The sequence below is a fragment of the Symphodus melops genome, assembly GCF_947650265.1.
Source record: "Symphodus melops genome assembly, chromosome: 5".
Lineage (NCBI taxonomy): Eukaryota > Metazoa > Chordata > Actinopteri > Labriformes > Labridae > Symphodus > Symphodus melops.
Genome location: NC_136695.1, coordinates 14012735 through 14038095, shown reverse-complemented (window position 1 = coordinate 14038095; position 25361 = coordinate 14012735). Strand labels below are relative to the sequence as shown.

At 40.0% G+C, this 25361-nt stretch overlaps 2 protein-coding genes across 2 annotated transcripts; one reads left to right on the top strand and one right to left on the bottom strand.

Annotated features, from left to right (window-relative positions):
- Nucleotides 1–1101: 1101 nt before the first annotated feature.
- cmc1 (C-x(9)-C motif containing 1) lies at nucleotides 1102–6363 on the bottom strand. The gene is made up of 4 exons (XM_079344926.1): nucleotides 6219–6363; nucleotides 5727–5819; nucleotides 1341–1431; nucleotides 1102–1257 (listed from the first exon to the last, which is right to left on the bottom strand). Exons 1-4 carry the CDS (start codon nucleotides 6244–6246, stop codon nucleotides 1137–1139), a joined length of 333 nt encoding a protein of 110 aa, XP_079201052.1. The 5' UTR covers nucleotides 6247–6363; the 3' UTR covers nucleotides 1102–1136.
- Nucleotides 6364–19621: 13258 nt separating this feature from the next.
- Nucleotides 19622–25339, top strand: LOC306824614 (eomesodermin-like). Its single transcript, XM_079344804.1, has 7 exons — nucleotides 19622–19807; nucleotides 20973–21639; nucleotides 21787–21941; nucleotides 22168–22289; nucleotides 22783–22941; nucleotides 23150–23211; nucleotides 23472–25339. Exons 2-7 carry the CDS (start codon nucleotides 21116–21118, stop codon nucleotides 24256–24258), a joined length of 1809 nt encoding a protein of 602 aa, XP_079200930.1. The 5' UTR covers nucleotides 19622–19807; nucleotides 20973–21115; the 3' UTR covers nucleotides 24259–25339.
- The last annotated feature ends 22 nt before the right edge of the window (nucleotides 25340–25361 follow it).

Below are 25361 nucleotides of genomic sequence, written 5' to 3'. Positions count from 1 at the left end.
CCAGTCAGAGTCACTGGGAGGCTGGAGCCAATCCCAGCTGTCATAGGGTGATGGGGTGGGGGTACACCCTGGACTGGTTCCCACTCAGTCACAGGGCTGAGATGTTGAGACAAACACTGATACACACATATAGTCACCAATCAATCACGTCTTTGGACTATAGGAGAGAGACGTGGTAAGAACATGTGAACTCCACACAAAAAAAGAACCTTCTTGCTGTGAGGCACCACCATGCAACCCAAAATACAAATACATCCAGTAGAGAAAAAGACTAAGCCGAGTCACAGCCAAATAAATGAATCATCACCTGTGTTTAAATGCAATTTATTTTACTTTAACAAATGCAGATTTGAAGTTAGATGCCTGGTTATCAGCACTATTGACAATATCCAAGTGCAGAAGGAGGATGTCCAACCTCTTAGTCATTTGTGTTGGACTGAATAAAGGAAGGGGTGATTAGTTTATCTGGAACAAATTGCACTCCTAAAATGTTGAAGTGTTTTGTGTTCTGATTTACCACTCATACACAGTTTACTGCGACTGAATATCTTTTATTTACAATTCCACGTTTCACTGCACCTCTCACATGAACACATGCAGCTCGTGGCTGCGTCCAAGAACTGATCACTCTCATACACATGGTACAAGTGCCCCAAATCTTTGTGGAGTTCTTTGTCTTCTGCAGGTGACTGACCGAACTGAAAGAAGCAGAAGAAACGAGCGAGACTCTTCTAGCACCTGTGCTCTTATTTCACACTGTGATCAGGAGAATTCAACCCTTACCTAATGTCTGACTGCTTGCCTTGGCAGCCATAAATATTTAAGTTAAGGTTCAAGTTCAGGTACATTTGACTGTACCTTAATGAGAATTTTATTCTATCGATCAATAAGAGAATCGGTATACGCTTTATATAGATGATATGAAGGAGATCCTTCAGGTAATCTGATGGAGAACGTTTGCAAATATGCAGAACATAGAAATTCTCTGTTGCATACCGCAGTCGTTTCAGTCAAAATTAAACACATTTCAATCAAATGCACAAGCTTGTGGCTTTAGAAGAATTCAGTTCTTAGGTACGACCACAGCACACACACTGCTCCTTTTTGTTGTTGTTGCTGGAGCACCCTTCTGTTTATTACATGCTTGTTGGGAGTTTTTGTTTCCTGTTCTTTGATGGGACCCCTGTCCTCTCAAACTCCAGTTTCTCCCGGATGTATTCCCTCTTACACTCCTCGTAGAAAACGGGGTCGTTGTAGCTGTTGGACGACAGAAGGCACAGGATTTATTTTACAGAATGAATGAGTTCTCAGGAGGGAAAAGGAGGCTGTCAAATACTCACTGTATTGTCAGGCAATCCTTCAGCGCAGCGTTCTGCTCTCGACACTTAAACACCATGAGGAAACCTGTTTCTTTACAGCAGTGGTTGAAGGCTGTAGGAGGTGGAGAAGAAAGGTGTCAAAAATGGATTCAGCACAAAAGAGAAATGGGCCCCAGCTCCGAGGATAAATGTATTCATAAAACCCACTTTGAATCTACAGTTCTGTCACCATGCGCCATCCTGGAGTCCAAGCCCAGATATAAAACCTGCAGCCACCAGCAGACTGAGGTGGGCCTCATCTTAGTGCTCCACCCAGGGCTTAAAGTGAAAAAACTCCTGAGCCTGAAAATGTTTGCTTCAAGGGAAATTGGCAAAAACGACTCTGAAATTCATGGAAAATGTCTGTGTGGGTGATTTCTAGATATTATAGTACAAATGAGGATAATTCTTCAATTTCCGCCTTAAATTTGTGCAAAAGAAGCTCGGCAGCATTTGACAGCATGTGGACAGTGTCTGAGATGTGGAGTAGGTGAGGGTCCTTGTTCCTTGCTTGTGTCTCTCGTCTTCTTGCCCCTCATCACAGCACAGTTATCCATTCAAATGCTACTCGAGCCCATAGGATAGCAGGACACCTTTCAGTCCTTGAATGAGCTCTGCAGCACTGGCAAATATTCAGAGGTAGAAATGACGCGTTCTTTTCTGTTCATTGGGTTAATTATTTCGCGCCACATGCCTCACCTCTGAGTTCAGGTGCGGCGTCTGAAGACTGTAAGCCCTGGCTCCACCACAAGAAGGACCAGTCGCAGGTCATGTTACCAAGCGGTTTCCTCGGTTACACTAGAACTGAGCTGAGCTACAGAATGGTATTTGTGGTTGACCAGTTTCCACATGAGCTATAAACCCGTCAACCAACCACCTGCAAATATTTACACAACTGAAGATCTGACAAATAAAGTTTCATTCCGGACTGACTGTGATAGCGATGACTTTATTTTTGTTTCCTGGTTTAAGCCTACAAAGAAAAATCAGGAGGAGGACATACTGGGCTTCATGATTTTATTCACGTCGACCACGTTAAAGCCTGCTCCAGCATGGGGCCTGCGACTTCACCTGCCAGGCTTGGGCACAAATTCTTCAGAGGTTGTTTTTTTTTTTTTTTTACAAAAAGACCTCCATTAGGGTCCTCAGACAATTCATCTCGGATTTGGAAGCAGGTAGACCAAGGGAGGCTACGCGTCAAACATGGAGGCCGAGAGCAAAGACAGCTGAATGACATCATAATGTGGATTTAAGAAAACCACAGGAGGAAATGTCCTTAAATGTTCCGGTTTTAGTCAAGATATAAGTCGTATTAAATGTCTGTCTCCTAGTCTGCAATGTATTCCCAAAAGTTAAACTCTATATAAGTCAAACGAGATGAGGACTTATACATACTACTAGTACAGTAGGGAGTTTTAACGGAGTTTTGTGTCTTGTCTGGTGCTGAATCCAGATGAAACGTCTGAAGTCGTCTTCGTAAACAAGGTGGGGAGGACCGAGTCTTCACCTTGTTAGCAAGCTCCTTCTCGACCATTTAATGAAAAGAACCCCGGCCTCCAATGTCTGCTTTCAAACAACTGATATCATAATTACCTTGTTCAGTGGCATCAGTATGGTTATCACACAGATACTTTCATCAGAATGCAGATGTGAAAAAAAAAAAAAAAAAAAACATCAGCAAAAACCAATTTAGCGGGGCAGAACAGTGCAACTAATCTAATCAGCGAACGCCTCCTCCCTGTCCCATGGCACTCGTGGAGGCTGCAAAGGGAGGCCTTCTAGATCACAGCTGCACAAACGACAAAGCTAGAAGAATAGCCTCATGTCAGAGGAGGCCTTTTTTTTTTTTTTTCTCAATAAAAGGTGTGATTCCACGATCACTTAAGAGACGCAAGAGTGTACTTCGGTCAGAAGCAAAAGGCTAAAACACTGAGCGAGGCCTGATACGAGTGAGAGAAGAGAACCTCATTCATCATTGGCCTTTTTGAATAATGATTTGAATGAATGACAAAACAGTAACTTTAGTTTTTTTTCTGAGCCCTTCTGATCAGTATTTCCATTTCGTCAGGTTCTTACATGTTTTGGACGGGGCTTGTCAACAAAAAGCAGGCCTGACGCATTTAAAACGTAAACTAAATGGCCAATATGAATCAAAGTTTTGACAACGCTAAATAGCAATCCTGATATGGGATGCATACTTATTGAGTATTTAAGTTGCTTTTAGCATATTGTACAGAAAGAAGTTGTGCACGGGTCAGTTGTGCACGTCTGCACCAACAACAAAGCCGACAAAACACGGGGTGTTAGAGGCATACATGCAAGTGAGATAACACAGGAAAACGTGCTCATAGTTGTTGTTTTTTTTGTTTTTTTTTTCACAGAAGAGAATCATCGACTCACATGAAAAAGCCCAGTGCAGACACAATCATACAGAATGAAATGAAAGAGGGTGAGCGTGGAGGTGTGAAAATGAGTGGGACAAGAAGCCCATGATGTGAGGGGGGTTTCCACTAACCCACACAGCCACTGTCTGTCCCATCACCATCGTCTCTCAGTGTGAGCAGCACACGCTGGCTCAAACAGACTGTCATCAGATTTCTAGAAACCACACAAACCGAGTCATCATCTGGCTGATGTGTTGCTGAACGACACAGGGGATCTGTTTGCAAAGCTGCAGACACCGTTTCCATGCAGATGAAAGGTTAACCGGTGTCGTGTAAAATAGCCTGAACCTATAAAAAAAAAAGACTCAGGCCTGGGCAATGAAACAATCAGGATCAAAATAAATATCAGAAGTGTTTTTGATCAAATTACACCTAGAATTAAACCACAAGGCATACGAGGCTACACTAGAAACCTCGTTTATCCTATGAAACGAGATCAGCCTTTAGAGCAGTGGTTCTCAACTCGTCCAGCTTCAGGTCCCACCGTTTTAAATCGCGACTCCAAATTTTGGATATTTTTCGACTGGTTACATTTATGTACTGAAAGATTGTCGACCTCAGTCGACGTAAAACATGAGCCAGAATCAAGAAACTGAACAAAACAATATGTGTTTTAAAAAAAACGCTTCACAAAGCTTTACACTAGTCTTTTTCCAGGCACAAATTCACCACCTACTGCTTTAGAAAACTGACAGCAAGACGTGAGGAGATGACCAAACCAATATATAAATATACACTACTCACAATAAGTTAGGAATATAGTTATTTACATGAGTGCTTTTCCAATTTGGTCTGAATTTGAATGAAATAAGTAATACTTCCCTTTGATATTACTATTAATGAATGAGAAGAAGCACCATTTTTATTAGTGCAATATTTATTACCCCAATAATTTAGACAACACCAAAGATAGCCCCAAATAACCAAAGCTGACAAAGTCAGTAGCGGGTGTTTCCACCATATGCCTCAATAACAGCTTGACATCGACGTCTCATGATCCTAACTAGACTCATGATGATGTTCTGAGGCGACGCGCTCCTCTCCTCCACATGTGCTACACACAGTTCAGCCAGGTCACGTGGGGGTGGGGTACGAGCATCCAGTCTCTGCTTCAGCTGGTCCCAGACGTGCTCTATGGGGTTCAGGTCAGGGGACATTGCAGGCTATACCATATGCGGTGTCAGAGTGCAGAGGTCCTTATGTACTGGTCATCATTGCGGTCACTCACTCCTGGGTCTGTCATAAACACTGCCCAGTAGTTTGTTTTCTTGCTGCAAGTCTGCTGCCGACACTTTGAGACACACCAAGTTCACGAGCAACATCTGACTGCCTGCTACAGACCTGAAGGCGCGCTGTGGCCAGGTGGTGTTGCTCGCCCGTTACGTGACGTCATGTGTTCATGGCTACTTTAATGACAATACCAGCTTTTTATACCCCCAGAATGTTGAAATTGATGCCACATTGAAAAGGCTTTTTGTATTTTTAGGTATTAGCTCCCACATGTAAGGTACACTGTACACAGTGAGACCATGATGTGGAAAATACGAAATGAGGTGTGTCTATCACTCAAATACAATTTAAGTATTCACTTAGCTGCCAATTTATCAGGCAAAACTGGAAAACCTGATCAAACTTGGACCGATGTAGAGTCCTCTTTATAGAGGTATCAGAGGCTGTCGTCTATGTGACCTTTTATTTGTGTTGTCGTGATGTGAAAAGTGTTATCAATATATTTAAGAAACTGATGTGATTTTCCTTTTTGACAGACGACACATGCTGGATAATTACACAGAATAGTCCTGAGTGTTAAATACCAAGCAGTGACAGCTGGAAGTAAGTGAACCTGTGCGTCTAATCTACAATAGTATTTATTACCTTTAGTGTAGCAAATATGTTCAATGTCATCAGTCTCACAGACACATACCTTCAACTTTCTCAGCACAACGCTCCTTGGCTTTCTCCCTCATCATCTTTGGGATGAGGACATCTGTTTCCACATGCCTCAACTGGACCTCCTCTAAAGATGTAGGACAAAAGGAAGAAAGATACACGGGTGAGCCATTTGTCACTGTGAGGAGCATACTCATTAGCCCCCATTTCTTATAGCTTCCACTTTATTTAACTCACTATTATTTATAAAATAAAAATTACAAGTACGACAGAATGCATAAAATGTCAACTTAAACCTGTTTTAGAAGGTGCTAAATGTTTCCTATATTAAGTGGAGACACGAATAACCATCGTAGTGATCGTGGGAGCAACTTGAGGTTACACAGCGAGCAAACGAAAAAGCAGCACAGCTCTGTAGTCTTTCCTGAATGATCGGGAAGGAACAAAGATTTGCAAACGGCGGACTTGTGACGTATCTATTTCATCCAGGAAGACAATCCTGTAATTTATTAAAAGCATCAAATACCTGTAGTTGCTGCCTCCATTGTGGCCATGTTTTCAAACCTTACAAAACAGAAGCAATGTGACCTAGCTGGCTAACTTACGTACGTTGGAAATACTTCCGCTGACGTCGTTACGCGGGGTGAAAAACTACAGATCCCAGAGTCACCTTCGGACAAACCTGGGACCGACCACAAACCGAGCGTCGTTCAACAGCAAACGGTCCCAGCCACGGTAGGAAATCTCTCTGAAGCTACATCTCTATGCTGTCAAAGACGGAATACTTCCTTAACTTCACATTTTAATAATTACAGCAACCCATAATATTGATAAACACGTTTCCTTCTATAATAAAGAAGAATCATTGTGAAAATAAATATCAAATATTATCAATAAATGATAATAATAATAATAATGATAATAATAATGAAATTAATTGATGAATAATTATCACTATTATTATTAATAATAATAATAATGATAATAATGAATAGTAATTTTCTTATATCGAATTTTATTTTGCTATGTGAGTTATTTTGTTGCAAAAGCATCATATTTAAACCTGTGAAATAATATCGGTATTGAATCTGAAATTTAACCATAGTCAGGTTTATTCAGTGAGAACCAGTTTACTTAATAGTTTAATAGTTTAATAGTTTTACAAATCCTCAATGTCACATTTTATTTTGGTATATGAGCAGCGAGAGCTGTAATCTCTGTTTGACCAATGTCTCATCAAAAGTATTACATAATTTATTATCTATTAACTTAAAAATGTGTCCCTTTAGTTTTGTTAGATTTAATTAGTAAATTGTTTAATGACATTTAAAATGTGTATTCATTTTTATGATTTCAATTTTACATGCACACCAGTGTATTTCTACTTGGATCAAGAGTCGAACAGAGGTGAATAAAATGTTCCTCTGAAAGTGAATCAACATCCAACCACAAGGTTTTTGAGTCTGCACCACGAACTGCATGAGGTGACCACATTCAGTTATGTGAAGGCTGTCTGAATCCTATACACTTGTTCAGTCAAAGCAACAGGTACACCCTCAGAGACACACAAACACACCTGATGTTAGATGTTGTGCTTTTGTCCCAACACAAAGGGCAAGAATCACACATACAGTGAAACTATATTTTAAAGTAAGAAGCAGGTGTAAGCTACTCACCTCCACATCCAAACCACACATACACAGCCAGTGCGCCTTCACAGGTGTGAAGGCGCCACCAGCAAAGGGGATATAGTGAATGTCTTACATTTCTGCCTGTAGTTCTCACGGTTCTCTGACCTTACAGCTGCCATGTTCCTCTATCGTGAGGCACATTTTTTCATCTTGAAATCAAAGACTAGGAAGAAAAACAAAAGATACCCACAAGCCATGACCTGCATTCACTGCAAATGTGTTTTAAACTCTTTACAGACATTACACCCTTATGTTTCCATTTCTTCTTTCACCAGGTGGGCATCTGCAGGTTTTACTGTCAACATATCTCTCCAAATTTCCACAATAAGGCCACGTGGAGCTCTTGCTAATGATTACAGTGGCAGAAATAAAGTCATTAAATTGAGGGAATTAAATAATATGAAAAAAAACTTGCCTTTTGGTGGGTTTAGATAAAACGTTGGAAATAAGACTCCATTGCATAATTCTCTGAATGGATTAATTCTTTTTTTTTTTTTTATAGTGTTTCTCCTCCTGCATACATTTAAAACACTAGATGCTTACAGTATAAGATTCAAGATTTTTATTTGTCACATGCTCATACAGATGTTCAGTGAAATGTAAGGACTGTTCCGCAGGCCATGCAATAACAATAATAACAATAAACACTCAGTTTGCAATATAGTATAACCGTCAGGTTTGAACTAGGGAGGGGTTTTATAATTAGTGTTATTTTTTCCAGTAATAGTAAAGTTGACAAGAGAAAAAGCCAGGCGTCAAACATCTACTGTATCATCTAACATATATGTGGTTGTATTTTATGTTTGAGGTCAGCGTTTAAAGACACCTGGGGAAGTATTTCTATTTGTTGATTCCCATCTCAAAGAACTGATTACATGCTACATAGTTTTATTTTGTATCATGAGTAATGCATGTTAATGTACATGTAAAACCCATTTCGTGTTAAACACTGTTCAAGATAAAGAACAAAAATCTTCAATCATGTATTCAAGGAGTAGAGCAAGTATGCATGCATCAAGCACAGTTGGTTTCATAGCGAAAAGTGCTCACTCCCTGAGGTAGCGTGCTGGTTGATATGGCAGGAGCATGGGCTCTCAACACTGATCCAATATTACCCAAGCAGCAGGGCCCCATGAACCTGGCAGAAGGAGGTTAGCAAAGTTAAACCCTCTTACAACATGCCTCAGTGCTCAGGGCCAACCACCAGCTCCTCCAACTGTCCACTGACAGCCTCAAAACATGGCCCCTGTCAGAGAATGTTGAAGGATCGCTGACACCTATTGCATTAAAGATCCTCAAGAATGACAGTTATGGATCTATGATTTATGCACATTATGTCCTAGACTAAAAGCAATGTGAAAAGGGGAAGAAATGACTTAACCTAAGCATGAAGAACCTTCCTTGCAACTAGACGGCCTACTAGGACAGATAACCAAAACTGAAGTCATGATGAGCATAGTACAAGGCAGACCATGTTGTTTTCTAAAGGCTTCTCTACCCCTTCACACAGCCACAGTGAGAATATCCCCACTGCTGCATCAGTCCCCACTCCTCAGTCTCTGTGACTTCCAAGACGTCGTACGTCCGGCAGATGGGGTGTGGAGATGAGATTTCTGAGAGTGTTTAAGCCCGAGACACAGGGAGCCTCTTCAGGGTCGATGGAGAGCAGTTAATCCAACTACTAGGGTGAGGGGATTACAAACCTACAGGCAGACCTCTGCTGTTGAGTCCTGCTGTGGGGCACCTTCACAGGTCACCTCTGTGAAATGTAGTTGAGGGGATTAACGTCAATGTCAACTATGTGTAGTTTTTCATAAAAGAGTAGGTCACAGCTTGGTGGCTTCTGGTTATTTTTGGATTGTAAAATGTAAATTCTTCTGAAATAATCATAGTCAGTGATGGATGATGACCTGTTAAAAGTCAAATCGATCAGTAATCTCTCTGATGTCTTTTTGCTTGCTGAAGTTGCTCTTTAACCTCAACCTGATGTGGCACAGAACATTGCATTAACGCTGTATATTTTTTTTAAATATTTTTTTTCAAAAAGCTTGCAACTATACATCACCCATAATAAAGTATGGTATTGTATTGAAATGGGCCAGGAATCCTTTTTGCTCTGAACCTAGCTCTGGTCGTGTTGGCACCACCCGAGCGATGTCAGGATGCATTTCCTCTCATGCAAGTGAAGGGGTCTGCCACTGTGCCGCAATCTGCACCCGCTTCTCAGGCAGGCTAAACCCTTTGACACCACCGTTTTTAATTAAAATTACATTAGGAGTAATCAGTCGGAAGAGTTAGGGATGGAGTTCAGAGGGATCAGAGGGCTGGAGGGAGGGGTAGGTGAGCTTAGGTACGTTGTGTAGAAATGGTAGAGGTAAAGATGAAGACCCTTAACCTGCAAAATCTGATGACAGGTGTATATGAAAAAAGACGTTGCGAGATTGACTTTGATTGTTTTTGAACTGTTGAGGATTTTGAGGGCTTTATGTGTTCAGGAAAACAGCAACAGTGAAGTGAGAGAATAGCATTTTGACTGTCCTATTGTTTTGACATCATATATATATAAAACAAAAGGATTCAAATGCCCAGTACGCTAATACATTTTTGCAATGACTGCATTTCCTTTTTTTTTTCATGTTCTGACTTGCTCAGCAGTGATTCCGAAAATATATTTTTGAGACTAAATTGTTGAAAGGCTTCTTTTACAGGAGACACATCTGGCTTTCTCACTGCATCTGTAAAAGGGGAAGACCAAATGTTAATATGACTTCCATCTTCCCAGAAACAGGAGAGGGCTGAAGAGAGAATGGTACAAAGGCCCCATTCGTTCTCACTTGAGGGGCTCTCGCCAAGATAATTATAAGCTTTATGAAAGTACACAGCAAAAAGTGGAAGAAACCCACCCAAAGAATGGATAGACAGGAGAAGAAAATTACTTTTCCCCTCTGCCTTTGCTTTCTGCCCCCTTTAACAAGAGACGAGGCGGCGACGGATGGAGGAGGCCTTCTTCAGGAGACATCCTGGGGCTTTTGCGGCGAGGCAAACAGGAGCGAGGCGGCGCATTCAGCACTTCTTGTGTTTCTCCCATTCATTAAGGTAGCGAACCTTTGACCATCCCACAATCACCAGAGTTTTCCCTCATTACATGGTCCGTCTTGATAGGATGGGGATGGTGGCGAGGACAACAAGGAGAGCAGAAATGAAGGCCACACCATTTGAATAGGAGTTTGGCATAGAATCCACTGGCGCTAAACAACACCAAAGAGAACATCTTGTCTTTTGATCAAGTTTTTTTTTTTTCTCCTTCTCTCTTTCCTTTCTCTGTCCCTTTTTTCCTTGTGTATGATCCTCTCTAGGCTTTTGCACCCACATTACCTACACTGAGTGTCTGAATGCGGTTAATTATCTAAAAGGAAAAGTTTGTACCTGTTGAAAAGCTATCCTCGGTTGCTTGGCTTGTTAATGCCAACAAAAAGCAGCCATAGCGGATGGTCAGAGGACACCACATGCTGCGGCAGCCTTTCAGACATGTCCCTAATAAGAATGCGGTGGTGAGAGCTCCTCTGAATGCACGCAGGGGAGAGGATAGAAGATAGGCAGGAAGGAGAAAAGAAAAGGGGGGAGAAAAAAAACATCTTTTACCTCTCCATCTATAATTACTCCAAATGAAGAATAGGCTGGAGAAATGGCGGGGGAGACTTTCCATTATGACAGAAAAAAAACCCATCAAGTAGAGAAGGCAAAGCACAAGATCGATAGTTATTTAATGGATAAAAGAGAAGTTTTTATAACATCTCAAAAGTAACATTGTGCGTGCATTGGTGTGTCTATGTGTGTGTGCTCAAGTAAAAACCACATTTGTGACTCTGAGTCCTACAGTCAGTATTCCTTGATAAAGATCTGCTGCACATACAGATGACTGAATCTAAGCTTTTTGCACGCAACGATCGGAGATCTTCATCAGTTCCTCTCACTATATCCAGACACATTTTTCTTTTTTCTCCACATAAATTGAAATCAGACCAAGAGTACTGCCTCATCTTCCTCTCAGCATTGGAGAGATGTCGCGGTCCGTTTGGCAGATCTGAGTGTGTTTTTGTGTGTGTGTGAAGTACGTGTGACCCGCTCACCTAAGAGGGTGTGTCACCTCATGCTGTACACGGCCCTGTGAATGTTTTCACACATTCACACGGAGAGACGCGTGTGGTTAATCTTTGGGAGAGGAAAGGCTTGGCCTGTAGTATTTGTCTTGTCATTAGGTTTTTTCACACATCAATATAACTACACAAATTCACACAAACCTTTGCATTCGTTTTTGCCTGTGGGCACAAAGGCTTGATTCCCAAGTCAGTCAATTTCACATGGTTCCAAGATGAGATTTATCAAGATCTCATGTACCAACACATTTCTAACTGGAGTGTTTATCCTTTCTCTCACTTAAACAGTAAAGATTGACGCAAAAACATTTGCATAAGCGTATAAAGTGTCCAGGGTTCGAGGCATCTGCATTTTGGATTTGTTTATTTAATTAATTTCTAACAAATATCTCTAATCATGTTTTATCGTATCCCTTTTTTATTAGAGATCTACTGTTTAGGTCATATGGAAAACGGTGTAAATATCAAAGCAAGCTGCTGTAAAAAATGTTCATATGTCAACTAATTGCTCCAATGAAATTATTTATCACTCTTAAAGGGATACTTCACCCATTTACATGAAGCTTTGTATCATTAGAAACATGGTAGCAGTTTTGAATGGTTGTGAGTCCAGCCCTCATTTTGCCCTGAGACGAGAAAAATATGTTTTTCTTTGCCTGGACGTTTTCTTCATGTGATGCAATATGACGCTTTTTGCATCACATGAAGAAAACTTACAAGCAAAGAAAAACACATTTTTCTCATCTCAGGGCAAAATGAGGGCTGGATTCACGACCATTCAACACTACTACCATGTTTCTAATGATACACAGCTTCATGTAAATGGGTGAAGTATCCCTTTAAGCTGAACCTTAATTAGTGCAAAAAGAGGTAAGTCCATACATCAAATAAGATTCTAGATCACATTGGACACATTACATTCAAACCCCAAATTTCAAAAACATTTTTATACAGACATATCCGTCTTCCTTCATATATAGCTGAGCTTCTTTATCTCCCACAGATTATGAATGGACTATTTTAATTTTTTTTTCTCAATGATCCTCTCTGAGAAGGTTTTCTAGCACTAAAAGTTTGCAAGCAATTGACAGTGCTTTTATAGGATCAGTAGGTGTGTGTATGTCAGCGTTAAATTACACTGAAAATGGTGAAAAGTACACCTAGCAAAGGATGATGCAAATAGCCCCACATAAAAGCAGCGATGTTTATTCATTATAGACGTGCTGGTTCAATGCTCTATGCATCTATGTGTATGTGAGTATGCGGTGTGTGTGAGAGACAAGAGTGGGGGGTACTGAAGAACACAGGCCTCACACAGGGGATAGGTGCTAAAATATACAGTGAGAAAAACTTGGTGAGAATGTGACAGCTGAGCAATGGGACGGTTATGGGGGAGCTATGTTTTGTAGACAATATCAATCTATTTCTGGTAGAGGTATATATTTTCGTCAGATTTCAAATGCATGGTAAGACATAATGACAGTTTTTTTGGAATGTTATTTCTATTTTGTAGCATGTGTTATTCATCTTTTGCATTTTTCCCCACTTCTGCAGATCCACCGAATAACTACAGGTAAATATGAAAAGTGTGACAAGCAAATGTCTCTGTCATTCCGACCCTTAAGTTTCCTGATAATTTTACACACACAGAGCCCTCACCATCACACACACACACACACACACACACACACTGGAAGCACAGGGAGCAAAGACGCAGCTTCTCAATTATCAAGCTCTCTCCACTCCCCTTAACACCTCTTGTTTCTCTGTTAATGACTGGATTAAAGCTCTGATTAAGATGCACTTAACCCATAAACAGCGGTCCCCGTTCACATGCCGTCAAAAAGTCCATTAAAGCAAGCAAGACTTCATTTAAGACTAACAATGGCCAGACCATATCGCAGGTCTTGTTGATGAAGAGAAGTGAAGTGTGTCACTTTCTGAGAAGAGGAAAAGGGTCAAACATATCAGTAGTTTTATCAAGATCTTGGGTGATGATACTTAACATCAGTTAAAAAGGGCAATTCCTTTTACATATTTATTTATGACAAAGAAGGCTGATTTAAGTGGCTTACATGAATATAAGTTTTAAAAAGGTATAAGGGGGTAGTGCACTGTAAAAATGCGTTTAGTTGTTTTAATTGGGGAAAATATAAATGTATCGGTTTCATCAACAATTTACAATGACGATGTCTATCAAAGGATATGGGTTCAGGGATGGATTCTTTTTTTTCATCATAGTCAACTGCTAACTATGTTTAGTGCTAGAATTTCAGTTTTCATCAAGGAACGCAACAAATTACTACATTTGCATACAACAATGAGTCAAATTAACAGGATGAAGATGAATCCAGATATGAATGAGATATGTAGATCATCCAGTAATAATCATGGTAAACAAAGAACTCTAAATCTCAGGGACTGTTGCCTTGCTCGTTGCTGCCAATTCAGACAGGCCTTTTCTACTTTCAAACTTCTAAACAAAGCCGATTAATTAACTCTCAGGCTTATACCTCTGAACCATAAAGAGCTTACAAATTACCTTGGGGGAAGTGATTACAACCATGGAAAACAATAAATCAATCAATGAATCTAATGAAGCCTGCGCGCCATCGCTGGCATTTGACTCTTACTCTAAGTCATCTGTAGAATAACAATGGGCAAAGAAGGGGATCATAGTTAAATTGTTAATCATAATGTGATACCACAGTCAGCAGATTCCCCATATGAGAAAAAAATAGGGTCCTGCTGATTGGCTGAAAAGGAGGACATAATGCAGAAAATATTATTTCCGCTCCGCTTGAGAGAGGGCCACTGTTCTGAACAATACAGAGAATGGATTTGTTCTTTTGCAAGTGCTTGTTTATTTGATTGATGCTCAGACGTATAGCCATAAAATCCCACTAAGTCTGGGAAAAGATATGTTTAAAAAGCCTTTATCTCATTGAATACAATGCTGTAATGCAGTTGTTGATTTTTTTTGTCTTTCCCAACCCAGTTTTTGCTTTTATTGCTCTTCAGTGTAGTTATGGGTTTTTTTTACATCCATCTATTTTTCTATGATTCTAATCAGTCTCTTGTTTTACCTTTAAAATAATACATATTGAGCAATGTTTCCATCAACACTACGATGAAGGACTGAAGAGCTAAAGATAGAGGCATCTCAGCTCACAGCCTGTCAAGAGACGTGATGCCACTCACCTCCCACCATGATCCTGGCTCACACTAGTGTCAGAGAGATGAAGATTTTTAACTTCAAACTGCCTCATGTAGTGTTTTTAATGTATTTTGTACTTGTTTTGCCTTTGCCTTTTTCTGATAGGGCAGCAGTAGAGAGACAGGAAATGTAAAGAGTGGGACCTTTACCTCTTTTACTGGGCGCCTGCTTTACTGACTAAACTAAACCACAATGAAACTAAAACTGGAGGAACCATAAGTTAGTCACCAATAATCAGGTAGACACCCCGATGACCACCAAAAGAAAGCTTTAGAGAAACAATACTGTTGTGTCTACAGATGGATAGCCAAATCAGATCATGTGCCTAAAATTTCTCTAGTGTTATGCAATATGTGTAAATTAAAATGATGGTCTTCTGAACTGTTGATTTGGGCATTTGAGTTTTCGGGACAAGTAAGAAACAAATGCTAAACAGCCTTTAAAGGGTGAGAATATTGCTCCTCACTTGTTTTATTAATGTCCTCTTATAAAATGAACTTGGCTACATCAAGGGAGTAGCTCATTACTGTGACCTGAGTTCAAAATGGGACTGCTTTTGGGGGGTTGCTGATGCTGGCAGATTGGTGGGCAGGAACTCTTAACAGTACAGATTGGGTGATAACGAGGAAGTGCTCTAATTGGCCTGAGACTTGTAGAACTTGGGACTCATGGATGTTGGCTCAGGAAAGCTCAGAGAAGGATGAATCTTGTGTGAAGTTGTGATCAGGGTGAACTGGCAAGGGCAGGCTCTGAAACGTGGTCATGGTGAATTTGTATGCACTCTTGAAGCAAGGGGGGGGGGGGGGGGGGGGGGGGGGGGGAACAAGAAATAAGAAGCTAAACTTTAATTTGCTGTCATAAAGAACTTTTACTATAGGAGACGCAATAAAGCTGTTGCTCCAAAAGAGATGCACAAAACCTGAGCATGCCAAAAATGGTCTTTGAATTCTTCAAATTTGAGATTTAGAAATGTAAAACAATAAGATAATTATATGGGAACCAGAGAGATGTTCCCTGAATGTGTTAGCTCATTGTCCTTCCTTGTTGCTTCTTACCTGGTCAGCCCTCTCAACAAGACATCATCCTTAATCTCAGTGGGACTAATTGGTAGATAAAGGTAAAATAAACAGGATTTATTTAACCTGTAACCCTGTTTGTAAAGAGATATTCACAGAGATAGTATATAAAGTCATGCAAACAGGATCTCATTAGCAAATGCAAATGAGAAAACACCAAATCTTCGCGGAGAGGCAGAAGTGTATCTCCATGGGATAGCTGGAACATGACAGCTCACCAACCGCCCCCACGCTGAGCACCAAATGTGATGGTCCACTCCTGCTGCTACTCTTAACAGGATGTAGGACCAAACCATAAATGTACGCATGGGGGGGGGAGATGAGAAAGTGGGTCACTAGGGACCTTCACCTTCTGCCATTTGAATCCCGGATGTAAAAACTCCCATATTTGAATTATTAACATTACCTGTAATATCAGTAATAATCAGTAATACACAAAATTGTTTGAGATGTGTTTTTAGTTCTCATTTTGCTTCAAATAGATTTGAAACTGTCTTATTGTTAAATAACACTGACTAAACATGTTCCTGCATAATTAACATGCACATTTTACACCTATCTTTTTCTCTTTGAATTCCTAACTCCTCATTTGTGTCCAAGGATGAAAGTTCAGTTTTGATCTGAAGAAAACTTTGAAATCTGTTCTTTATGCACTGATGTCTAATTAACAAAAGGAAGTAAAATATGAGCTGTAAAAACTGTTAAATTGCAAATGTTCAGATGACCTCAGACTAGACTAGATCATGTGTCTTGTTTTCTTTGAGATCAGAGAAGGCAGCCGATCATTCAGGTGGTCAGAAAGCTGATCAAAGGTGATTAATTGCTAATTAATTAGGTCTGTCTGTGAGTTGTTGAGGGGGTATTTCCCAGAAAGTGAGAAAGGCAAACCTTCAGAGCCAATCACAACTCTTTCTTCACAGTGTGTATGTCGTGACATCACAAGCAGCGGCGAGTAGAGTTCCTGCCATGGCTTCGGACCAATAGACCTTCTGTTGCCAGCAGGGTGGCAGTGGCCTAGGGCAGGACGGCAGTGGCCAGGTCACCAGCTTTTTCCTCCTGCCTGGCAGGAGCACTGCGGGAGGGGTGGCCGGCAGGATGGCAACATGTCAGAAACAGCCCTTTAGACGTGTCAAAAAGCAAGCACAGCTAGGGGAAGCTGCTCATCGAGCGTGACAGAGGGAGGAGAGAGGCCATTATGCAGACAGGCTGCCCAATGAACACATTATAACCCAACAGAAAAATGTGATGTACAGTAGTAGATTCTTTTAGATTTACTTTTTCAGTACTGACAATATCCTGATATTTCATGTTCTCATCAATACAGATGGCTTTGGTATAATAGCGATGGTTATTAGCCTGTATGCGTAAACTGAAGAAAGATCACTATTGTTTTAAAACGTTTTTAGGCCAAGGAGTCCTAAACATGCATAGATCAGTCTGTTCTTTATTTTTTTAAATGAAGGTATTCCATGTATTTTATTCATCAGAGGACAGTATGCAATAACCATGACTATTTATACAAAGAAAAAGTAGACGATGGTTGCACCAGACTTAACAAGTCGCTAATTTCCCACAGATGACCCTCAAAAAAGAGATTCAAAAAGACAATAAAATTTCATTCATTCATTAAAGGAGAGTAAATAAACACACCTGTCAAAAGTTACATTACAAAATGGTATGAACAATGTAAAAGACAATAAGTAGAGCTAGTACTAGTAGAAGCAAGTATTGCTTTTGTTGTTTTTACTCTTTGATGTACATTGCTTTGGATGATAACATCTGCTAAGTAAATTGCATGTATGGCTGAAACACAATGAATAACCATAATACAAACTGCATGAAATAAGGTACAAGTATATCAGACACACAATATCTACATTAGCGACCAAGATAAAAAAAATGATGTCAAAAGTCAAAATATTCAGGAATTCTAATGACAGAAAATGTATGAAACCCTGAGCCAAAATAGTGAAACATCTTCTATTTGTGTTTCTAAGGCATTATAGTGACAGTAAATGGCATGAAAGGCTTCAAGGACTAGCAGGTGGCTTTAAGTTTCCACATCACACTTTGGAAACGTTTCAAGTCAGTCTTTGATTAGCTCCAAACTTTTGACGTAAACATATCCTGAATGTTTGTGTGATCAATTCAGACGGACACATGAAAGCTTTGCAAATAAAACATGAAAAGTATTAAAGTGTCAAACTCTGCATCCAGGTCCACTGACAGTAAGCTAAACATCATTTCTTGTTTGTGGAGTGTGGACTGAGACGTTTCTGAAGGAAGGTCAGTGTATCCAGTGTATTTGTACAGTGCAGAGCAAGTGCAAGCCTCTGTGCTGAGACAAATCAAGGCTTAGGTAGAAATGTTATGAAACTCGAAATGTTTCCCCTGCTGACTCATTGGTTTTAGTGTGATCACCCATGTATGTGTGTCATAATGATAGCTGCTTAATAAAGAAAGAGAAAGCTCAAAAGAACTTTCAATCAAAACCTCACAGTGAGAACACATTTTATAGCACATTTAAACACTGAACATAAGAAGCATCACCACCATGATCTTGGCAAAGGGTGAAACAGACAAGAAAGAGAAATCAGGACCACTGAAACAAGAATTCCCACTTTATATTCATGACTTCCTGGAACAATCAAACAACTAAATCAGTTTATCAGTGCAATCAGTGGTGATTTAACTTTCAGACCATTTGTTGTTCAAACTGTTTACCCAAATAGTTGATCTGCCTTGTTTGATGTGCAGTGTGTTCATCTCAGAGGGAGCGACCTGCTTCATTAACCCTCTCACTGTCTTTATTATGCTAACCTCCCCTCAAGCAGCAGCTGAGCATCGTCTGGTCCTGAGAGGAGAGCGGGTCTTTAAATTGTTGAAAGGAGCCCTATCAACACATTCATACGGCCCTATTTAAAGTCTAAAGTGTTTCCTTTGAACTGAGGGAGTAGGCTGAGAACACGCCAAGGAGGAAACAGTCTGAAATGAGTGTCCCTGATCATCTGTAAATTTGTTGTGCTATTGTGGCAAACTCAGATGTATATTGGGGCAAAAAAAAGAACATTTTTCATCAGCACTGCACAGCATAGAGCTTTATTTGGCAGAAACTGACAATACAATGATTTGTGTGCCAGCTTTAACTTGTGGATCTTCTCATAAAGAATACAAAAGTCAAACAAATAATGTGTTCCTTTAACACGCTCTATTTGGTCAGCTTTTTAAAAAAAAAAAAACAACTTTAAAATCTAGAGTTTGGTTTATTAATTTGTTGTGTATGTATTTTCTTCCAGTGCAGTCCACAAGTGTCCAATTTATTTGTATTTTATGAAAATACTGCTGCATCTTGTTCAAGTCCTTATTTTACTTAAAGAAGTTCAAATCAAAGTTACCATGATTGTACATAAAATGGCAACGTTCGTTTTGTGCTTTTAGGTGTTTTGAAGAAAATGTTGCCAGTGTGCTAAAAGTTTGTGCTTTAAAGTCTTGAGCCACTTTCCTAGAAATTAAAGCTCCATATAGGTACTGCAAGGTTATCATTGAGCCTTATATGTTCACTCTGGAAGCCTGATTAAAAAAAAATAAAAAAGATGTCCTGATGATGTTACTGTGAGGACAGTGATCTGGAGACGATGGTGGGTTGGGAGTCTGGCTCTTATTCCCATCGGTTATGATGCTGAGGATCCCCCTCCCCTCCCCTGGAGATCAGAAGAGCATCTGATAATAGGCTGCTATCTGTGCGTCATGGCCACAAGAAGAGAGCTGTGCGCTTCTATTCTGTGATCAGTCCGCCTCCACATGGCTCAGGCTTGATTTCAAACTCCCTCCTCAGCCCCAAACACAACATGATGTCATGTGCCGGTATGGACTCAGACTTGCACGTTATTAGGCACGTAAATGTTGCCTAAGTAAGTTTAAAAAAAAACAAAAAAAACATATGTTTTCTTGATTTGACCAAGAAGAATCGCAAGGTAAGTTCTTGTTTTTATTGTATCTCTATTTGTTACAGGGGGTATTTGGATGCCAACCTCTTAGAACAATGTCATGTGAAACATTTGCTTTTAAAAAAATATATATATACAGACATCCAACTGTATTTTTTTTATCTACTATAGGTGTAATTAATTGGGAATTAAGCCACCTGATGTCATGTTAATTCTTTATACAAAGATTTATTTTCTGCGGTTTTACTTAATTTTTTCCCCCGTCGATAGGATATTTTTTTATTTATTTATTTTTTTGTCATATTGAAATGTCGGATCCAAGAAACATCACAGATTTCTTCACACGGAAAAATAATTAGCTATTTTCCTTTTTCAAGTCGGGTCTCCTCTTGGGACGCGTCCGAATTGAATGAATGCAAATTCATTATCTCTGAATAAAATTAGAGGATTAACTGCACAGCTTGTATTGCTGTAAAGAAAGCAAATGTTTTCACTTCCTTTACCATAAAAAATGTAAGCAATGTCAGCGTTATATTCAACGGGTTATTGTCTTACAATGACTCAGGTTTACCCTTTAAAATAAATAGATACAAATGCAATATATTACTATTTGTTGAACTGAAAATTGAGTGGTTTTGCCTACATTGTTCTGATTCTCATGGGCCATGAATTTTAAGCATCGTGGGCGAGCTTTCAGTTAAGTTTCACACCACAAAAATCTGTGCTTAACTTAAAGTTTGTCATATGATTTACAAGAAATTGGAACCCCTCCTGCTCAAAATGTTTTTCCCTTTAGAAATGTAATAGTCTACGAAAGAAAAAAATAGTTCAATTTCACATTTGTTTTAAAATGATTTTCCAGAACAATATCTCCAAACAAAGAAAAAAAATCGACCAATGAACACCTGTGCCAAATGTGACTTCATTTGAAGTTATAAAAAAGCCAATGATTTTTTACAAGACTACAATATTTGAATTCAACAAGTCAAGGTTGAAAAATAGTGCACAGCCACACCCCGATACGCCTCCAGAAGTTTTCGGCTTTCACATAAATTCCACTTTCCACCTCGCTTTATTTTCGTTTACGCGCATGTTGAGAGCGTGGCTCCAACAGGCCCTGTAAGTGTGCTGATACGAGTGTTCATAGGATAGGTTCTTCTTAACCATAAACTGTTACTTTGTTCTGTTTTAGGAATCCAGCCTTTTTTCTCGGAAACCTGGCATAAAACGTGTTTGGTGAAAGGGAGGAAGATACTGGAAATATCGGTCTTAACTTGGAACGAAGAAAGCATTTTCAACTCTGCATCGAATCTGGGTAAAGACGAAAAGTTGATCATGCTGGGGGGTGAAGGAGAAAACAGCCCATTTTCCTCTACCAAGGAAGCAGTGGCTGAGAGGTGTAAATCTCCGGCTGTGGATGGAGACGACCCGGCTGCTGGCAGTAGGTACACAGAGCATGGGATGGGTGCTGAGCGCTATTACATCCCACCCACTGTCTCCAAACACAGTCCAGAAACACCAAACCCCTGCTCCTTTATCCCATACACTCCCAGTGGGGCGGTCTACAGCCCGTCCAGCGCAGGCAGGTACCCCTCTTCTCTCCATCTGGGATCCGTATTGCCACCAGCGGGATTTTCTCCCTCCACAGCCAGCCGCAGTCACTTCAGCTCGGCGTACCAGCTCGGCCAGGGCCCCGGCTGCATCTACACGCCATACACTGGCTCAGGGTCTGCTCTCAGCAACATAACTTTACCCACAACCGGCCCTGGGATGAGGGCCCAGGTCTACCTGTGCAACCGGCCGCTGTGGCTTAAGTTCCACCGACACCAGACCGAGATGATTATCACCAAACAGGGCAGGTGAGAGTGCAGGAAAAGATGGAAATGATGCAACTTTACTATGATGGCATTTCTTTATTAATAAATTATTTAATGTATTTCACCAGTGAGCTATTAAACCTTCTTCATAATGAAGTCTATGTATTTCCTTTTATGCTGTTTTTGCAGACGGATGTTTCCATTCCTCAGTTTTAATATCGCTGGTCTGAACCTGACAACACACTATAACGTGTTTGTGGAGGTGGTGCTTGCGGATCCAAACCACTGGAGGTTTCAAGGTGGCAAGTGGGTCACCTGTGGGAAGGCGGACAATAGCAGCCAAGGTAGTACTTACACAGGTCGATTTTAAATAGTATAAAAATGTCCGTTTGTTTGATGCTGTTCTATTAAACGTTTGCATATGCCTACATATTTGTAACCAAATCAAACTTCACGATTATCTTTTTTTTCTTTTCTTATGGCACAGTAAATATTTAACTTTAAAATGAGACTTATTTCTATGCGTAAAAACTTTGAAATCAGATTTGCATTGTTATTTTTTTATTGCAGGGAATAAAGTCTATATCCACCCAGAGTCTCCAAACACAGGAGCGCACTGGATGCGACAAGAAATCTCCTTCAGTAAACTGAAACTCACCAACAACAAAGGGAACAGTCATAGTACTTCACAGGTATGCCTTACTAACAACAACAACAAAAAACCCCGACACCTTTACGCACACCAGATACCTATACATTAACTGAATTAATTGAACTTAGAGCAACAGTTTTTTTCAGTATGACTTGTTCATTTTTGAATAAACTGTAAAATATGTCAGAGCCAGGAGAAAGTGTGCGTCAGTGACAACGTTATCGCGCACAATTTAATTTAACGTTTGACGTCATTTAAATTTTAAAATGTTGTTCCAATTGGATTCTTTTTTTTCTGCGTTCATATACTGCTCTTTCTGTCCACAGAAGTTGCACAAACGTGTAACATAAAATTAAGCTGCTGACATAATTGAGGACACATTAAATTGGCGACAAGCCACTTTACACGATCTGGGAAATATTTTAGGAAAAAAAGAAATCCTGACTAAAATTAGGGCACGTTAAAAAAAAAAAAAAAAAAACCCCATAAAACAGACTGGATAGTTAAAATGTTCATTTCTTGTTGATATGTAGATGATAGTCCTGCAATCACTGCATAAGTACCAGCCAAGGCTGCATATCGTGGAGGTGGTGGAAGATGGGGTGGAGGACATCAGCAACGACGTGAAGACTCAAAGCTTCACCTTCCCAGAGACCCAGTTTATAGCAGTCACTGCTTACCAGAACACTGATGTGAGCATGAAAAAACTCAACCCTACCTGTTTTCTGTATGACTTTAAAGAGCTTCATGCTGGCTTAGTATTGTCATTTTCTCAGCCCACAATCCCGAATATATTTATATATTGCTTTTATTGAAACTTATTCAATGGAAAATCATCATTAATCCTTTTTTCTGCTGTTTTCCCTTCTATTTCTATTCTGCTGATTTCTTTTTATCTAGATAACACAACTGAAAATTGATCACAATCCTTTTGCCAAAGGATTCAGAGACAACTATGATTCGTGAGTATTTTACTTCATAGTTAGACTTGCATGCAAGCAATAAACATAAGCAACAAAACATAATTATTGTTTCACAACAGGACCAGCCTACATGAAGTTTTTGCATTGATAGTCTCATATTGTTGTCATTTCCTTTTCAAATTAACCAACTGTAAAAAAAAAAATCATATTGGTATGGCAGCTCATTTAAAAAAAACATTTTTAAACTGTTTTTTTACCCAGTCCTCTCATTTACCCCAAATTCATTGGTGTTCTTTAAGGATGTACACAGCTCCAGAGCACGACCGCCTCACCCCCTCACCCACCGCCTCTCCCCGTGCACACCAGATTGTCCCTAGCGCCCGCTACACAATGCAACCCCTCTTCCAGGACCAGTTTGTCAACAACCTCCCGCAGCATCGCTACTACAACAGCGAGAGAGCCGTGCCACAGACTAACAACCTCCTCTCACCTCAGCCTGAAGACGGAGCATCACAGAGGTGGTTTGTCACCTCCATGCAGCAAGGAGGAAACAGTACAAGCACCAGCAACAAGCTAGATCTCACACCTTATGAGGGGGAGTACTCAAGCTCCCTGCTGCCTTATGGTATCAAATCTCTGTCCATGCAAACATCCCATGCTCTCAGCTACTACCCAGAATCTCCTTTTACTACCATGTCTGCAGGGTGGGGGTCCAGAGCGGCATACCAGAGGAAGGTTACTCACAGCCTGCCTTGGTCTCCCAAGCCCAGCCCCACAGCCGTTTTCTCAGAAGACTCAAACAAAGTGAAACCACAGATAGAGGAAGAGGTTAACAGTAGCGGAGGCCTGATCTCCTCCTGGACAGAGACACAGCCGGCAGCTCAGTCTCTTGACAAAGCTGATTCTTATTCTTCACCCTGCAAACGAAGGCGCTTGACCATTAATGGCCCTAGTACAGAGGACTCACCTGCTGACATCAAGTGTGAGGACTTGGCCTCTGCTGCACCAAACAGTAGCTCCTACAGCAAAGAAGCAGCTTCATCCAAAAGCATGGCAGCTTACTATCCCTTTTACACAAACCCTTGAATACATGATCTTTTCAACACTTTATCTCTAATTTAGCAGTTCTTCATCTGTTATCATGAGTAAGAACATTCATTGGATCAATCAGAATAGCTGTCGTCATTTTCCTTTTCGTGATGATACAGTTAATCTCAAGGGTACATTAAAGTAATATCAAAATCAGAATGTTTTGTGGCATGATGAGCATTAACATCCCGTGCTTATAAAACCTGTCTAGTCAATCTACACTTATTTAAAGAGTTCCACAGACCTCTATTTGAAAGTGCCAATGCCTTTGGTAAAAGATTTTGTCATTTAAAAAAAAAAAGGTAATGTCTATGCTTTTCTGTGCGAATACATTGATGTAACTGCCTTTAAACTGAGGATACATGTTTACAGATTATTTATTAAAGGCCTGTTGATATGAAAGGTGTGCACTCCTGAATATGTTAAGTTAATATGCTGTATATACATTCATGTGATGTTCATTTATTTGATAATAAAAGGCACATGTTCTTTTAAGTATCTAAGATTGTCTTTATTCAAGTCTCAAGTGTAAACACATGTCAACCTAATGGGTAAATATGTTCATTTAATGTATTCATTTGCATGATTTAAATCAAGCAGTGACAGACAAGCTGAAGTTTAAAATGCTTATTGTATTTATTTTATGCAAGTTTGTTTTTTATTAATGCACTGTCAAAGGAGTGTCATGTATATAATTCATTTGTAGAAAGCACATCTTGTGGTTTAGCAAAGGCACAATTTGTTTCTGTGGGCTCTGTCGCACTCTAGTGGTTTAATGTTGTACTCATAGCTAAATTATTTCCGATAGCGGCCTGTTGACTTGAGATACCGACTTGAATACATCTGTCAAAACAAAATTAAGAAATGATGTAGGGGAAGTTTCCATGTATTGCAGACTTAAATGACTTTTAAAGTGTACCCTAATAATGAAGAAACATGATGCTGAGCATTTCATAAAGAATTCATATGCTGTAATAATTTTCCTGTAAAATAAAAGTAAAGAGCTGGTAGCAGAGACACAATGAACTGTAATTTTGTAGTATGAATACTGTGAAGAACTTTACAGTAGTGGGCTGTTACTCAGAATTACGCTATAAGTC

Bases quoted from the DNA above. Each gene is read 5' to 3' on its own strand.
- cmc1 (XM_079344926.1), bottom strand. From the start codon at position 6,246: ATGGCCACAATGGAGGCAGCAACTACAG. The intron at 1,432-5,726 runs GTATGTGTCTGT...CACCTCCTACAG, and splicing joins TTGTGCTGAGAAAGTTGAAG to CCTTCAACCACTGCTGTAAA. The intron at 1,258-1,340 runs GTGAGTATTTGA...GTCGTCCAACAG, and splicing joins AAGGATTGCCTGACAATACA to CTACAACGACCCCGTTTTCT.
- LOC306824614 (XM_079344804.1), top strand. From the start codon at position 21,116: ATGCTGGGGGGTGAAGGAGAAAACAGCCCATTTTCCTCTACCAAGGAA. The intron at 21,640-21,786 runs GTGAGAGTGCAG...CTGTTTTTGCAG, and splicing joins ATTATCACCAAACAGGGCAG to ACGGATGTTTCCATTCCTCA. The intron at 21,942-22,167 runs GTAGTACTTACA...TTTTTATTGCAG, and splicing joins GGCGGACAATAGCAGCCAAG to GGAATAAAGTCTATATCCAC.